Source organism: Salminus brasiliensis, chromosome 2, assembly GCF_030463535.1.
Source record: "Salminus brasiliensis chromosome 2, fSalBra1.hap2, whole genome shotgun sequence".
NCBI classification, from domain to species: domain Eukaryota; kingdom Metazoa; phylum Chordata; class Actinopteri; order Characiformes; family Bryconidae; genus Salminus; species Salminus brasiliensis.
The window spans coordinates 45,954,386-45,972,962 of record NC_132879.1 but is presented as its reverse complement, the minus strand read 5'-3'; the positions used below and the strand labels follow the sequence as shown (position 1 = coordinate 45,972,962).

The following is an 18,577-nucleotide window of genomic DNA, read 5'->3' as shown; positions in this document are numbered from 1 at the left end:
AGCAATAAGGACCCAAATCACAGATTACACAGCTTGTAATGAATTGATGTGAGGAATAAAACACAATGATACTAAGGCCTGCACTAAGCATCATAGGCATCTTAAAAATATCCTTTAATGCTATGTGACTGACCCTGTAAATAACACTGATACCGATCACTCGTATCATAGTCAGCCAGGTGTAACTGCAAGACTTACCATAGGCTGCTGAGGGAAGGCAGGGTGCTGCTGGGCAGGTTGGGAGGCAGGGCTGTAAGAGGCCTGCCCGGGCTGCTGCTGGGAGGCCTGCTGAGATGCTACGGGAGAACTATAGGACATGGCAAGCTGGTTGAGAGGCGTCTCGGAGTATAAAGATGATCCCTGTCCACTGTCCATGGTGCCTTCCGCTGTAGAGAGGCAAAATAACAATAATATAATAATGCAACCCAAGTTATTGACACTTCTTGTTACAACTGCAAATACCACCTTAATAATAAACAAATGATGCATTGCACAATGACAGAGGTCAACTACTCCTGCTGCTCATACGTACATGTGACAGAGATTCCACTTTGATGGTACTGCAGCTGATGGTGCTGGTCTGCTTCAGGATCCTCCGATTCAGGCTGGCCAGGGCCAGGAGTAGGTGGCTGGACACCACACTGACTCTGAGCAGCTACTTGGACTGCCGAAGGTCCGAGTTGCAAGGCCTTCTGGGACTCGCTTAGCTGCTGCTGTTCAGCTTCCTGTTTCCGCTTCTCCTGCTCCTCTCGCACTAGCTGACGCTGCTCTCGCTTACGAAGGATCAGTGACACGCGGTCCTTAATGGCCTTGGCCATTGTCTTGTGGTCGCCTTCACATACATAGCCAGAGTCAACCTGAAATTCAAGACAACAAACATTTAAGGGTGCCTTACACCTTTATATTAAATAATTCTAATTGACACAACTGTCCTCTTATGCCACAGTGAATTAATCAGACACAACGTGTACATTCTTTAGTTCGTACTGGTGCAAAAAGGTACTGAGCTGACAGCTCACACATTTATTTTCTTTGAGGAAAAAAAGCTAAGCAAGACTACATGGACTGCACATAGAAAACCTAAAGAAACCTACCATTTCCTGGGCCACATCTTCAGGCACATCCTTACTAAGGTCAAATGAGAATTCGATGGCTTCGTTGTCTTTGTATTTTCCCTTCAACTTCTTGGCGTCTTCAATGCGCAGCCAGAGCTTGATGGCGATCATCTCGCCATCGTCCTCCTCGGCCAATTCCACTCGCACCCCTGTCTCCTCCTGGAAGAAGGCATGGTTCAGCAGGACTTTAATAGCGTATCTGTAATGGAGAGAAAGGGAAGCTCAGACTCCGAGAAGAAAGTACAAACCATGGCACTAAAATTCAATCAGCTGCATAAAAAACATGACTGGAGAGAGAGGAAAAAAAAAGCAAATTTGAGAAAAGCAATTTGCCCACATAATAAAAGGTCTCAGCTGATACATGCATGCAGGGTACAGCATGTGCCAAACAAAAATTGACGACCTGCTGTATCTACTTTGATTGCCACATGATCATACTGGCACTTACGTTAGAGAGCGCTCAGCCAAGCAGATCTCACCAAGCAGCAACAGTAGGTGGAGTTAACATAGCCACTGGTAAACAACTCATTCACCAAACATGGGCACTCAAAATTCAATTATTACAGCTTCTGAGCTGTACATAAAACAACACATACAGCCATTAATGAAGCCAGTATATCACTGGCCACCAAGTCAGCTCTGGGAGACTTACTACAGAGACAATACTACAGAACATGCCTCTTCCCTAAAACACAGAACCCAGACCTCAACTCAGGGAATGCTAATGCTAATGCCAATGCATAGTGTACTATTTTTAATTAAAGAGAAGCAAAGTTAAAGAGACATCCTAACTAAAGAAACAAATGTAGAGGGGGTTTCAAGTGCATGTAGGAGGGTACTCCAAGGAACTCCAAGAGAAAAAGACAGTGTTGAGATTTAGTGTGAAGCCAAGGAGACATATGATGGCCTACTTTCTGATACTTTGATCTGAGTGAACGATTAAGGCTCTAGTTCCCCCTTAAGTAGGTGTGACTTGTCCCAGCCGTTGGTGATGCGCTGTGGCAGATCCTCCAGTACACCCTCATATCAGCTCCTTATTGCGTGGGGGTCAACACGAGGGAAAGAAAAGAAAAGAACTGCTTACCTCTCATCTTTGTTCTGTTGGATACATCCCTCGATGATCTCCTTCACCTCTGGTATAGCTACCTTATCAAAGCTGCCAGGTTTCACTCCCTGCAGAGTAAAACAGAGACAAATACTGCTGTATCACTGCATTATCTCAGGCAAAAAAGCAAACTCCGCATAATTCCAAGTAACTTCTTGAACAATGTGAAAAGAGTAGACTTGGAATGTAAATGTGTCTAGTAGGCACTAACTAAGCAATATCCATGTACTTATGAGTATGATCCTGATGCACATTTCTATATCTGCTTAGTTAGCATCTCATTACACTGGATATCCTGGAAAGAGTTATGTTTTGGTTGGTCATAAGCATTGGGCATTCTGGATAAACAAGGACATGGTTACAATAACAGACTAAAAACATTCCAAGGATTTTCCGAATGGATGTCATGCCAAAAAAATGACTTTGCCGTCTGTGGCTACACTGTCCTGCCGCACTCAGTTACATTAACTACTGTAATTCTAACAACAACTACAGGATTCACCACAAAAAGTCAAATTGGTCAGCCCTGCTTGAAGGCTTAATGAAACTACCGCAGTTGCATGAAGTTGTCTTTCTGTTTCCAGAGGAATCCCAAGATCCCAACTCCCTACTATTAAAATTTCCGCCATGTTGATATTATTATTGCAGATTAAGTGAATTATTAAAAAGTTTTTTAAAAGATGCCAAATATTAGCCCTGCACAACGTGCTTATCAGTCGCACAATGGATGGTGTTTGCTCTTTGTATTATGTGGCATCTCCTAACCAACACCCAAACAGTTGTGGAAATTCAAACAGAAGTATGATCCTGCATGTAGCCTTTGTGCTGGTGATGGAAATGAATGCACTAATCCTTCTAATCTGAATGTATGAAGGTTTCTTTTCTTCCGTGCAGCTACTCTCCAATTCATGATTGGAATCGGAGCATTACAAGCACAGAAGACGACACGTGACCAAACGACAGATCCGTTGAGTCATTAGGAGCGATTACTGATGTGGGAGAGTAATTACACCAGGGTCAGGGCAAACGAACTGCACATTATTACATTATTATTATTATTATCCATTCCACTAGAGAAACCATCCTGCACTCTCCTAATAACAGCAGTGCAAGCTCACTGAACTTTAACTGCCCACCAATTTAACTTCAACCATAAGAAATATATAAAAAATCATCTAAAATATCAACAAAATCCACTAATTTTCATCCTTTTGTCAAACTTTTCTCTCAGTACACAAGACAAGAACAACTCCAAATCCTTTCACATCAAAGTGACTACGCAAAAGTCTGGCTGTCAAAACAGCGGTGTAAAAGAGGGAGGTAAAAAACAAAAACACACATTTGAGGGACTTACCCAAGATAACCAGGTACACAGAGTGCTGAGGGCTATGTGCTGCCTTACACTGAGGTCTGCCGCACTATTTAGCAATACCCCCCCACCCCTCAACTTCCCACAACTCTGACAAGCCTCAGCATTTACTCCTTATATAAGCCTGTCCCCTCCGTCAGATTCCAACGCCAAACAAAGTTAAGCATGACGGAAGGTCTAATAGAATTAAGTCAGAAAGGCGAAGTATTGCAATAACAAGGCGATTAAAAAAGGCTCATTACGGATGCTTCCAGTGAATGGGTTCCTTTAAGCCGGATGCATGCTGCCTCCCACTCTTTCTCTGGCCAACAAAAGAGGCAAAATTAGAGGTAATCATTTTGCACTTCTTCTGAAAGTGGAGGGAGGAGAGAGTTGGGAGAACTTGGAGGAGGACTGGAAGGTGGAGGTTGATAAAAGAACAAAAGCAATTATGAACTTGGAGAGGTTGGAGAAATCTGCGAGCGATGTACAAAAGAGTTACGCTGCCCATCTAAGTGTTTTATTTTCTGCTCGAGTTCTTTCAGCAGCACATGGCGTAATTGCTTTTAAGGGTCCGGTGGGTTAAGCCGTCTCCATGAGAACAACGAGAGCCTAAAATAACTGGGACATTATCCCCAAATGACTGAGCCCAAGTCAAACTGTTGAAGTTGTAAACTGCTCATCAACAGTGATTGGCTCATTAATGCAGAAACCGCTGACTAGGGATTTGAAATACTTAATTAAAAATCGACACAAACACAGTCTCAAGTATGAGCACATAAAATGTCTACACATTTTAGACACAATTTCTATGTATGTTTGAAATGTATTATATTGAAACCTCAAAAAAAGTAAATATGCAAATTTTTTTTGCAATATTTTAAATGTAAATGTAGCAAATGTAGTAAATTTTAAAAGCAAATGTAGAGGATGTGAACACATGTAATCTGTCTAGCATTAGCCAGCTTGTGCAGTACATTTCAAGAGTTGAACATAAATATAAGGTGCGATGATCTGCATTTACTTCACAGTAAAAGGAAGCCACTGCTTGTTTAGAACATACTGTGCAGGCAGTAATATCCCTAATAACAAATAAAGAGCCAAAGCTAAGCAGGAACTCTGCCCAGTCACAAAAAACACCACCAAGCCTTTTTCTAAACTCTAAAAATAACCCACAGAAATGACAGCCTTGATGTTGATTAATTCAATGCTGAACGCTGAGTGTGAAACACCATTTCCTTTATATAATAACAATAATAAAAAAAAGTCAATTGTTGCAGAAAGTAGACTAAAAGGAAGCTGCATCCCCATACTGACTGCACAACTACATTAATACTGTTAAATTAATACGTTTTTTTTTTTTTACAGGGCAATTTGTCAAATGTGAGAAAAAAAATCCTCCCAAAAAATCCCCCAAAAAACAAACAAACAAACAAAAAAAAGGTCAACAGTATACCTGCAACCTATATTCCGAATCTTTCACTTTGGAGGACTTTAGAGCACCGGACTTTAGAGCACCGGTCATCTGAGGCCCTGTAACAGCATCTCTATTAGGGTTCAAGCCGGGACTTTGACTTGGCCACTCCAAAACATTCATTTAGATTCACTGCATAACCAGGTTATGTTTCCGCTTCAGTACGACAGACGAACAGACAATCTACTTAAGAGTTCTGTAATACTGAGCAGAACTGTTGATTCCTTCAATAACATCAAGTTATCTCTGTCCTGAGGCAGAAAAACATCCCACCAACACCAAGTTTGGAAGTAAATATGGCACATCTGTTAAATGCAGTATATTAAAAGGACAGGTGATGCTCAAAAGCTACACTTTTCTTTGGGTAAAACAAGCTATTGAATTTGTATATTTAATTAAGTATTAGCAGTAGGGATGTCCTGATCTGGCCCGAGTAATTTAGCTTAGTGACTTTTTGTAAAAAGACTTTTATAATGTGTTTAATATCTTCGAATACAGTCAGACTCACCTTCCTGACTATTCAGCTTCCAGTTAAACACTCAGATTGAGTACACTGTGTAGATGTACTCAATCTGGACTGATATCTGTTGTTGTTTGTTGACTACTGATGTGAAATTACAGTTTTATAGTGGGTGAATTTGCCATGACTGGGGTTTTTTAATAAGTGTGTGTATTAGCATTAGCCTCCCCTGATTCTAAATGCATTTTACAGTGCTGGTTTAAAAACAAAGTAAAGCGTGTGGTTCTCCCGCTGGTCAAACAGAGTGTTCCGTGATAGTTTTATAAAGGTTCAGATATTACGGTCTGTTTTCATGTGTAAAATCTGTAAAATACACTCAATCAGTACACTGCTCCACACTGCAGACTCTGAACTCTTATTTACCTTCTGAGAACATCCTCACTGCTGCCGGTTGACAATAATGTCCATAATATTAATGGTGTCTGTACTTCCGCCTTAAAGAACACCAGATGGCACTTTGAACAAAGTAGTTAAAACAAAGAATCAGAACGGGATCGGAATTAAAATAGTCGGGACCTGAGTCACTGAAACATGCCTGGATTGGAGACATCCCTAGTCAGCAGTATTTTCCGCCTTGCTGATCTTCCAAGGATGCCACTAGTGTCAATTGCTTTCTTTTTGTTTAGTCAGTAACATCAACCATCTAATCCAAGAGCTCCTAGATCGCTCAATGTGCTTGGGGACACTGGCCGGACTATACTTCGCCGACAAGTGTCTTTTACATTCGTCAGGACTGACTGTGTTCAACTTTGGCTGTGTCCAATCATTTAAATCTCGTTATCAAATTAAATTTGGTTCATTTCTGGCTTGAGAAACATAACAGGTCAATTATATTTTCACAAAGGTGTGCTTTGAATATTAACTTTGCTCCTTAGATAAATTTAATTAAAACGGCATTATGTTTAATAAGGTTCTTTTAAAATGGTATTTTCCTTAAAGATCTAAAAAAGCATTCACTGTGACAAATAGAGAAAATGCATTTTCACACATCAGCTTAGTCCATTCAGAGTTATGAATTTTTTATTTATTTATTTTTTTTTTATATAAAAGTTGTTGACCCTGACGGAAAGAACACTACAACACTTCATGAAGTGAAATTCAATTACATAATAAAGAACTTGTAGTCTGAGTGGGACAGACCTGTATAACAGTCTGAACTCCGGGCCATTGAGCTCAAAGTGTCTAACTGCATCAAACCAAAACTGGATCACCCTGCGGTCTGTTGGGTCTACGCTAGTGGACTGCGGAAGATTAAAATGGCATATGGCCATGTGTTTGGCAGCTTTTCTGAAAGATCCAGGACATCCAGGATATGCCCCGGACTTCCCTTTCTGCCAACAGGTGTGGACGGATAAATGAAAACTGCCACCTGTCCATCTGTTTTCCCCTCGCAGAGTGCTGACAAATACAAACAGGCAAGCTGCACCACCGTCTTGGCTCTGTTCGGCCTTTTCTGGAGCCTTCTGTTGTCTCGCACTCTTGTCTGGCTCCAAGGCTGTGAGCCAAGCTGATTCAGGAGCTGTCTGGATCCGCTTTAGCAACACAGCTGTTTGTGCACGGTCACTTCCTTTCTGTGCGCCGTCATCCGCAGACTGGGTGGGAGAGAGGAGTTCTGAGCTCAGGTGAGAGCTACAGGAAATGGCAAAGATATAAATCACTGCGGCTTACGTCAGTGGTATGAGAGGCATCTGAAAATTTAGGATAAAGATCAGTAGGGGCATGGGTGGGCGTTACTGATTGGGCTCCAACAAACCTAAAATGAAAACAACTACATTTCTCGCCATTTAAAACAAAAAACAAAAACAAACAATCTCTTAAAATAACAAACAGTTTACACTGCAGCACTGCCCCCAACTGGTGACTCCTGAGGAATTAATACCTAGTTTAACCTTAGACCCTGTGATCAGTTTCATAGGTCCTAAAACAGAGCCCAGTGGGACCCCACAGAATACCAAATCATTTACAGTAGTTGCTGTATTAGGAATAATAAGAGAATAATAAACTTCGGGATCAAGGGGTTCATTTCCAGCCACCTTCATATAGACATCCAGAAGAAATGCAGCTATTCTCTGGAGTCAAGTAGGGCACAGAGTCTGAGCTTGAAAGCAGCTGCAAACACTTGAGTGACAACTCAATACTGTAGAGGGCCACCAGATTCACGGCTTGTATGCATGACTTGTTACAACGCACACATTATAATGGATGTGTGTTAAATCCAAAATCGAAGAAACTGAAATGAGGCGGACATTATCACGCAGAAATCAGGGCTAAAAAATATCCACAATTTCCTTTAAGAAAATTGTTTTCCAGATCATAAGACCACTGACGCAACCCGTACTCTAGAAGACTCATGACTGCCTTATTTTCTCCCGAAAGCCTGCAAAAGCAAAACAAGCAATTCGTGGAAGGAAATGAAAGGCCAGCCATTAAGGACTGGATTTAGATTGGATTTATACAGCACAGCAGCAGGGCTGAAGTTTTGCGCAACTGCTAACAATGGCCTGTGCAAGCAGGGACAAACACACACGCACACACAGCCTGCTTCAGGGTCAACGACCTAGACAGGGCAGGACTATACATTGTCTATCTATAAATGGCTTATAAGGAAAACTACATACAATAGCTTCAAAGTTACAAGTATAGGTACAATTATTTAGCTACAAACGTACAAATGTTTAAAGCCAAGCTTCTGCATGTGGAAGTCGGACACGCCACAAGAAATGTACCGAACACAGAGGAAAAGATTGTTATAGCAAAGATATTAACATAAATCGAGACAATGCTATGAAGGAAACCACATGCCTATTACAATGACAGCTGTGTGCTTGGGAGTCTAAATCCAATCAAATCAAATCTCCATTGCCTCTGTGCTACTTTATTTATAACCCACGTACAGGTGAACTGGCGTTGCCAACAGACAGGGCACAACCTAATACTGAATAAAAGAAACCCAACAGAATATTAGAGCTTGGTTTGATGAGACTTATGTGCAGGACTGAAGAACATTGCTGTTATTACACCCACATACTCATCAGCTAAGAGTGCTTGTAAGTGGAACAGGAGGAGGAGGAGAGGGAAAGGAGGAGGAAGATATAGCAAGACATTACAGATCTCAGAGAGACAGAAAGGGCCTGGGGAGTGTGAGGAAGAGTCAAAGAAGGGAGTAATGGCATGGGGGGTGGGGGCAACGCGCCAAGACGTTTTCTTGAGCTGAGGTAGGATACTCACGCTGGTGACCCGGCGGTAGATCTGAGCAGGGTTCTGACACTCGGAGTACGGGTACTCTGAGGTAGCCATCTCCAACATGCACATCCCAAAGGCATACACATCCACCGACTCGTCATACTTCTCCTCATACATCTCAGGCGCCATGAACTCAGGGGTACCTTAAATCAAAAGAACCATTCAGAACTCTGAAGCTCAGACCCGTACTCACCCAGCAGGGCCAGCGAGGAGAGAATGAAGGGAGAGAGACGGGAGGAGAGCTGTGCCGCTGCTCTGTTTCGACCCTGAGATGAAAGAAAGTAATAGAAATAGAGAAAGAAAGAGAGATTGGGGGCAGAAGAGGGTGGAGAGGAGCAAAAAAAGGGGGGAAATTAAAACAAAAAAAACAAAAATAAATAAAAGAAGAGGAAGGAGGAAAAACTGCCCTCAGTTATTCAGCAGAGAAAAGATTCAGTGTTTTCCTTTGCAAGGCCTTCTACCTTTCACTTAGGATTACTGATGCACAGAAAAGACACGGCCAAATTCCTCCTCAGGTTTTGGTTAGCAAGCACTACAAGGTAGGAAGCATTAAACTATGCCAGCCAAGTCTACAGTCAGCCCCGGTTTAGTTTCAGCTTCAGAGATGGGCTTTTCACATCATTGTTAAGCATCGTTTCACCAGCATAGAATACAGACTTCAGAAAAGGCAACATCCACTTACCTTTCAGTTAGCCTGCAATGAGGAAACATTACACTAGACAGAAAAGCACATCTCAAAGCAAGAGAATGATAAAGATTCTTTTTCTATGCACCACATTCGATTTGATCAAAGGAAAGGCCTTGCACAGAAAAAGACAATTCAGCTTTATTCAATGAGCACTTTTGTCCTTCTTTTTCTTTTGAAATTGTAGACCATTGCATGTTAACTTACCAGTGTCACTTTTCAGAATACTTACTGTCTCAACTGCAGTATATTAAATAATCCATACAGCACAGTGAGGGACACTTGAGCTTATAGCCCTACAATTTAGGGGAAGAACAAATACTGAAGAGAGGAGGGAAAATGAAACGAAAACAAAATTCAATAAGTGGGAGGAAAGAGGCCATTTGGGAGGGGGGAGCGGGACAAAGGGCAGGTACCCATAAAGAAAGAAATCACAGCATCTCAAACTCCTGAGAGGGAAGGAAAACAAATGTGATGAGGTAAGCCTTTGGAGAAAAAGGCAACATTATTGGCAACATGAGTATCTTTTAATCATTAAAGTCCACAGTTCTCCACACCAAAGCTCAGCTGCCAACAAGCCATGAGAAACTCCCATGTGGCTAAACCACGAACAGTGCTTCCACAAACTGGGATTCTTAAAACCCAAATATGTCTCCGTTTATGGAAATTTTAAGTGGTATCGTTGGATTCATTTACAAGCCAATTAGCTGTTTGTTGTGCTCGTGATTGGTTTCAGCTGGGAAACTGGATTAAAAGGCGTTTCCCCTCATTAAAAGAAACCGACAGCCAGAATGCATCTGTAGTTTTCCTATCCCAAATTCCCCACCCAGAAACGGACACCTATGCTGCCAGGAAAACTGTGGTCTTCACGCAACTGCCCGGCCCCCAAAATTCAGAACGCAAACAATCTCAAGACAAAATGCACTCAATATTAAACCCTTTCCCAGTTTCACAGAGGACTCACTGGGAGGTCAGACTTAGAAAGTGAGGAAAGCTAAAAGCTAGGCCGTACCTATAACGCTCTTGGCGAAAGAAGAACGCTTTAGAGTAGCCAGGCCCAGGTCACCGATCTTAACAGAGCCAGTGGGGCCGGTGATGAAGATGTTGTCACACTTCAGGTCCCGGTGGATGATTGGGGGAGTTCTAGTGTGGAGGAAATGAAGGCCTTTTAGGATCTGACGACACCAGCTCCTCAGAACCTTGATCTTCATCACCTTGAACCGCTTCAGATACCTGCACACACATCAAGAACATCATGTGACTTAACATTCAAATCTAAACCTACTGCTTAAATGTCCAAGAGGGCATTTATGAGCAGTCACCAATGATGGACCAAACATAGCCTAGATTACAACATTCAGAGTTTGTGAAATTAAAGGCGGACTACTATAACTGTTCGTAGTAAATATTTGCAATTTGTTGGTTTTGTAGCTTTAAGACTAATAAATACGACAAATATATGTAAATACATACCTCTGCTCTGACTGGCTGTCTTTAATTGTGCCTCATTAGGCTGGAATATACCCTGTCACTTCCACATAAATGAAATATGGCAAACCTGCTCTAGGATGAACATGTGGATATAGCTGAATGTGTGGCATCAGAAAATGTTTTACATACATTGGGAGTGAATGGTTTAGGTTTTGAAACAATGCCTGCATTAACCATGTCCAAATGTTTGTGGACACATCTTCTAATGAATGCAATTAGCTACTTGAAGTTGCACGCATTGTGGACACAGATGTGCATATGGCAGCAAACACAGCTTCTCTAGTCCCCATAGAGAAGTATCGTCAATGGAACAGGACTCTCTGGGCAGATAAACAAGAACCTATTGGAACTGTGCCTAATGCCAGGCATGGGCTAGAAGGGTATAAAGCCCCCCAGCATTGATAATGTTCTCTGGGATAATGGTGCTCCATCCAATACTTTTGGGATGAGTTGGGGGAGCTAAGCAAGTGCTCTACAATCCAGTAGAAAGTCTTTCCTGGACAGTAGAGAGAGCTACTCCAACAAAAGCAGGATGAACTCTTTAGTACTCTTGATTTTGGGTGAAACAAAGAATGTCCATACAGTGTAGAAGACACTGAAAATGATACTTCTTAGGTTGATCTTTCATTGAAGTTCTGCAATGCTTGACAGGAAAAAGGCCAACAGAAGTTCTGCTAACTTTAAAGCATGGGACCGTTGCTAAATACCTGCTAAGCCCATTAAAACCACCTAAAAAAAAAAAGCTCATCAGTGTAAACACATGGGATAAGAGACAAACGTCAAGAGAGCAGCTCTGATATTATTTAACCTGTAGGGGCGGGGTTAAGGCATAGAGTGCAGGTTTAATTAAAATGTGATTTGGAGGTGATTTTCAACGTTAGCTAAGGTGCGCTCACCAGTATGAGGAGATCAGACACACATTCAGACAGACTAATTGGACGGTGTCACCTCGGCCCTCATCAGGGAGAGGCTGAATTGATTACTGAGTGGAGACAGATGGGACTGAACGGAATAGCCATATTTCGTCTGTACTGCGGCATTATGGGATTTGTATTTCATCCGACAACAATAAAATTTCAGCACTTGCAGGCAGAAGCAGAGGTTTTCGGGTATCGGAGAGGACAGCAGCATGTGATGCCCACCCCCACCCGGCACTTTCATTAGATTAGCCTGCACTAACCAAATCTTTTTGGAAGCAAGCCATAGCCAGGATTTAGCCCAGTAATCCTCATTACAACAATCTACTCAGTAAGAGCACAGAGGCAGAGGGAACTGGGGGCCATCACTGCCACACGAGATGGATGAGACACACGAATGCACACACACACACACACACACACACACACACACACACACACACACACACACACACACACACACACACACAGCAACACAAAAAACAGGCACACATCCTCTTCTTCATCTCTATCTGGTGGCCCGTTTTTGTAAGGTACATTTACATTTTCCGCACTAGGACTAGAAGGGACTGATCAAGGGATCTGGAGCTGCTGATTCTGTAAAAGCGTGTACTGAAGATATATAAAGTATAGTGGAAGATGCATGTTGCAATTAGTTTTTTCAGGGGCTGTTCAGTAAGCCCCAACGTGAACTCATTAAGATAATGGCCACGGAGAACAGGAGGTCTTCAGCACTTGTTTTGAAAGATTTTCCAATTTCCCCTTGCCTCCATTTCTTCTTACTTCTGTTATTAGTAGGAAAAGTGGCAATAGTAGCAGTTTGTTTTCCTAAGGAACAGAATTGACAGGCTAGGCAGGAGTCCTGCCTTACGAAATGTATCTTTAATAAAACAAAAAGCGGAAAACAAATAACACAACCTCAGCAAATAAAACCACAGGGCTGATTAATAACTGTGGTGACAACTTCAATAGCACTTGGCAGCTGCCTCCTGTGGCCCAGCCGGTTTGATTGGAGGGAATTCAGGTAAGGTAGCGCTTGCGTACACAAACGCTGGAGCAGTTTACAGGGGTGTTTTGTGTCCTGCCAAGCATAAATGTGTCAGGTATGCATTCAGAAGCCAAGCATGCAGAGCGGATTATCCATCTTCTGTTTGCACACGCTTCAGGTGACTTCAAGTTAGTTAGCAGGGCAGTTAAATAAACATTGCTGACATTACGGAAGTGTTCAAGGTCAATTTGCACCCTCAGCTTTGCATGGAACAGCACTGTCCTGTTTGAGAACTGGAGGATAAGAGATTAACGAGGGCAGCGGCGTTTATATATCTGCATCAGCTTCTAGAAATATCGCCCACAATTTCAACATGACACAAATGAAACATGCAGCAAGAAGCAACGCTCCACACTCTTAAAAATTAAAAGTGTGCTGGGGCTCAGAGGGGATCAGCGGTCTAATGCGCCACCACTATGGCCCAGGGGTTGCGGGTTCGAATCTCGAGCCATGCTGCTTTGCCATCGACAGCTGGAGCACAAGAGAGCAGAATTAGCCACTCTCTTGCCTGATTAGTCTTAAGCCATGCTGGCCAGCATGGGTGGCGCAGTGGAGCTCTGGACCCAGCTCTTTCCCAGAGTGTGCTCATCAGCATAGGGTCAAAAGGAGGCCTTAGATGTATCAGAGGAGACATGTTTACCCTCCTAGTGTCTGGAGCATTGCTAGTGCTAGCGGCAGTTATGACCAGGTGGGTTAATTGGCAGGACCACATTAGGAGAAAAATGGAAATATTTGACCAACATTTTAAAATAAATAATTCCTATAAAAAGGTTCTTGGACCATAAATGAAGCCTTAGATGAACCATGAAGAAAAAAAGGTTCTTCATGGAAACAAAATTGGGTTCTTCTATAGCATCGCTCACACACACCAAAGAAAAAAAGAAGGTAGAGGTAAAACCAGCACAGCTGCTTTGGAGTATGAGCGACATGTGGGCCAGCAGCCAAAGGTGAGCTCAAGAGTGAAGACCGGGGGTGTAACAAAGCTCGCAGCAAAACTGTCTCATCATTCATCAATCCCAGCACAGCCCCCCAGAGCCCTACCGCTCACCATCTGCACAAAAGTCACTATCTCCGCTATACATCTCTGCCAGCTCATTCCACAGAAATAAGAAATGCTAAACACAACAACCACACACAACAATGGCCTAGGAGAGTATCTGTTTGTTTGACTCTAGCTGAGTGAATACAGAAAGGGACAACTGGTTTTCAAAAGGTGTTTACCAACCCTTTAGGGGGCCAGACTGGTAAATCTTCACTGCTTAGCACGGGAAGGTGAGCAAATAAGTTTACACAAGCTAAAACAAACAGACAAAAGCCTCTCGGTGTGGTCTTTGGTGGCCCACAATTACATCGAGTGATCAGGTATCCTGGTATGCAGTTGGGACACTCCCACATGTTGACCTCTTACCCCAGATCCCACAGGAACAAAAAAAGGACAGGGTTTCTTGCCCACATCAGAACTGAAATGAAAGTCAGCTGTTTAAATATGAGGAAACAAATAACCACAAACAAATACTACCTGCAGCTACAGAAAAAAGCAGGAAGGTCTAGTAATTCTAACCCCATAGATAATAGATAACCCAATCTAGGTCCTAAGTGTAAGTTTTAACTTCCCTGGCTGGTCAAGCACACCACTCTACACCACATTCCCCTAATTAAGTTTTGCTAGTTTGTTTGTTTGTTTGTTTGTTTTTTAATCACAGAAGAACCGTTATTGGTTCCCATAAAGAACCTTATGAAGGAGTGATTTAAGTATGTTTTGTAAAAGAATCTTCTAAAAGATTCTTTAGGGAACCCAAAGTGGCTTTCCAATGGTGGGGGTGCACAATCCTGGTCCTGGAGATATACCGCCCTGCAGATTTCAAATCCAACAGGCCTTGTTTATTGACATGCTCCTGAAAACCTTTATTTAACTTGCTCAGATATGTTAGATTAGGGCTGGAGCTGAACTCTGCAAGGTGGTAGATCACTAGGACTACTAGACATTTATGGCAGTGGCACGGGTAGTCTTCAATGTCCCAAAATTTAGCCATGTCACTCCACTGCTGCATTCTCTCCACTGGCTTCCTATAGCTGCCCGCATCAGATTTAAAACCCTGACGCTGGCCTACAAAGCCAAGAACGGACCAGCCCCTCCGTATCTGATGGCAATGGTCAAAAGCTGATCCGCACCAAGAGCCCTTCGAGCTTCAAGTACGGCTCGGCTCGACCCGCCATCCCTCAAAATCCGCGGAAAACAAGCGTCCAGGCTTTTTTCTGTCCTGGCACCAAAGTGGTGGAACGAGCTGCCCCTGGGTGTCCGAACGGCCGAGTCGCTCGCTGTCTTCAAACGCAGACTGAAGACCCACCTCTTCAGAGAGTACTTGGACGAATAGTTCTATGGTCGCCTTATTGTATTGTGTTTAGCAATGTCTAAGCTTAGAGGTATCTTTTGAATTATTAGTCTATTCTAACTAGCTAAGGCTTTTCTTGGGTAAATAGCAAAGCACTTTGTAAAATCGCTCTGGATAAGAGCGTCTGCTAAATGCCGTAAATGTAATGTAAATGTAATGGCATTTAGCAGACGCTCTTATCCAGAGTCGAATCGAACCGCAGTCTGTGACGTTTCAGCATTTAACATAAATCCCAAAAAGGGCCGCTCCCGTCTGCATGAAGAAAGCGTGACATGCGACTGAATGGAACCCAAAAAGCAAGACTGTCCAGGTCTGCCTTACTCTCACTCCACTTCTCCCTAGCTTTTTCACAGTCTGCTGGTTTCTCATTCTCCATTTCCCTTTGATTGTTTCTCCTTCACTCTTGGCCTCTTACTCTGCCTCTGTGGTGCTGCTGCTGTTGTGAGGTCGTGTGTGATTAGTGCTCAGACAGGCCTTAGACAGACACTTAACTGTGCATAACCGACACTGTAAGGAGGGGGAGCCATGTGCAGGCTCATCCGCCGACCATGAACTCAGCATGGGGCCTGGCCCTGGGCAGCACCAACTGACATGACAAACACAAAAAAGGTCAAGACTATCTAGAACCTTGTTAGACCAGCCTGTACTGTTTCTGTTCAAATTCATTTAAGTTACTATGTTCTATGGCCAATAACCAGCTCATTAAAATAAATAAATGAATAATAAATAAATGCAGTGAGATACTATGACTGCGTGTGCATGTGTCAGAATCCACACGTCCACATGAGGGAGCTGCTGACCCTGACTCTGGGCCCCAGTGCTGACGCTTGCTTGGTCCGGTCAAATCTACTGCGCCTCTTCCACTCTCCACATTGCAGGAATGCTTGGAATCTGCTGCTGCAGCAGCTGGCGAGAGGGCAGCAACCCACAGTGCACCTCTCACATGGAGGTGGCAGGCCGCTCTTCTCCTGCACTACCAGTGGGGACTTTTCTAAATCCACGCTATTGTGAGTCTGTGTGTTTTGTAACAGACAATAAGCGGCCTTTTTAGTCTGCTGCTTTCCGTACAGTGATTGACACATGGCTTGCAAGCACCATTTAGGAAAAGTGAAAAGAAGCCCTGCCTATGTGTTCCAAATGAGTTCTCACACCCTGCCGGGCTGAACAATACTCCTGATACACTTGGAATAAACAACACAGAATTGTACGAAACAGACAAAGCAAAAGTTACGCAAGTAACCTCAGACTTCCCATCTGTATAAAGGAGAAATTGTACCTCTTATGTGACATAACAGCTTATCTTCAAACTCTCACCTGTAACACTTCTCAACTAACATTCATAACTTACTTTGGGTGTGAACCCAAACCTGGACAAAACAAACATTTACATTAATAAGGTTGCGTGTGATTGGCCATGTTCTACTCACGTTTTTAAGGTGCCCGATGTCATGAGCTCCGTCACCAGCACGATACATTTGCGGCCTTTGGAGGGAGACTCCCAGGAGTCATAGAAGCGAACGATGTTGGGGTGCTGAAGGCCTTTTAGCATGCCTGCCTCCTCTTTAAAGCGCTGCCGCTCTGATCTGGAGAGCTTGCGGTCCTGCGTGGGCACAAACAGGAGACACAATGCAAGGTCTTTAATGGCTGGGATTCAGTTGAAGCCATTTTAAAATGTGTAGCATTTTTTCTTTTCTTTACCCCCCCCCCCCCCACACACACACACACACACACCCCTCACTCATTTATTGTAAGAAAGTGTATCAAACTATAATAGCAAACAATAAAAACAGGTATGGTAACAGTATAGGTCACAAATAACATTAATTTACATGTCAACATAATACCATGTTTAGCAGGTTAAAGATTCTGCACAAGGGGGCACCGTTAGCAACATTTACTTTGGGAGTGTGTATGAAGTGTATGAACAAACTCAGTCTAGACACAGTCTATGCAAGTAAACAAACGAAGAGTACATTTAACCCACCCTGCCAATTAACCCACTCGTTCAAAGCTCCCCCTAGCACTAGCAATGCTCCTGACACTAGGATGCCCAACCCGATACATGCAAAGCCAGCCACAGCCTCCTTTCAAGCAGCCCTAGATATGACATTGCCAGAAATGCTGGAGTAACTGGAAAGTGCTGGGTCGAGCCAACAAGACACCTGTCCTGACCAACATTGCATAGGAGCGATAAGGGGAGAGAGGACCAAGTACCCACCAATTGTGCTCCCTTACACTCCGGCAGCTGATGACAAAGCAGAATGGGACATAGTGGTAGCGAATTAGAGCACTGAGCCACTTGGAGCCCCATGCAGACTACATTAGATGCTGTTTCCATTGTAGCACGGTAATCACTTTTCCACTTTTGTTCACTGATATGAGAAACAGGCACTCAAAGAATGATACTTCATCCAAGTTGGAAAAAGCACCAGTAGTGTTTCACATCAGTGACCGTAAAAGTTCTCAGTCTTAAGATGCTGGTTATTTGCAGTAAGCTGCTAGCTAACCCACCTACTGACATGCAGGGGCTGAACTCTACGATATGCACAGAAATAGGACTTCTGAGAACAGGGTGATCACGCATCTCTGTGTATCTGATACCAACTGAGTCTCTCCACATTCTCTCCAAATCATAGGTCACCTTCCAATCAGTTTACACAATACTAAAGGCGGGGAATGTCCACATTATTTCATTTAGATTAATGTTTACTGGAATGTTAGATGGCTGATTTGGCATGGAAAAAGAAAAAACAGGCATTCTTTAAAAGGCTTTTGTGCTGAATGGGTGTCTCTCTGCCCAGTGAGAACACTCTCTGGTTTAGACGCTGTAACCAAACACCACATTCCTGCCAGGGCTCACCCATCAGTCAAATGTGCCCACATGGAGGGATCAAGCAGTGCCAGGATGGACAGAAGCCCAGCACACATTTACTATACAGAGTAAAGTGTTTTTCCTCCCCTAACATGTCTGTAAACATCACACACAAACACAGACTACTGGGGGATAAATTCACCGTCATATGACTAGACCAGAGAAAGAATATGACCTCCACTTCACCCTCAAATTGACCCTGAGAACCTTCCTTTACAATGCCCCTTCAATGGAGCAGTTATGTACACCCAGAGCTGGGTAATGGGGTAAACTGACCGAAAGTCATCAGTTGCATCATCTCGTTTCCTTTCCAATCAAACCGAGGCCTTTCCGGCTTACAGTTCGAACCATGTTCCCAAGCCTAAC

General features: G+C 43.2%; 1 protein-coding gene across 12 annotated transcripts in view; it reads right to left on the bottom strand.

Moving 5' to 3' along the window:
- Nucleotides 1–18,577, bottom strand: part of wnk1b (WNK lysine deficient protein kinase 1b) — an 87,796-nt gene that overhangs the window by 28,900 nt on the left and 40,319 nt on the right. For all 12 annotated transcript variants that reach the window (XM_072672921.1, XM_072672926.1, XM_072672928.1 and 9 more), the window contains exons 3-9: nucleotides 16,767–16,939; nucleotides 10,503–10,723; nucleotides 8,791–8,948; nucleotides 2,200–2,288; nucleotides 1,095–1,314; nucleotides 533–857; nucleotides 199–386 (exon numbers count right to left, since the gene is read on the bottom strand). In XM_072672921.1, the coding sequence (XP_072529022.1) occupies nucleotides 199–386; nucleotides 533–857; nucleotides 1,095–1,314; nucleotides 2,200–2,288; nucleotides 8,791–8,948; nucleotides 10,503–10,723; nucleotides 16,767–16,939 (1,374 nt within the window). The remainder of the gene's footprint in view (nucleotides 1–198; nucleotides 387–532; nucleotides 858–1,094; nucleotides 1,315–2,199; nucleotides 2,289–8,790; nucleotides 8,949–10,502; nucleotides 10,724–16,766; nucleotides 16,940–18,577) is intronic.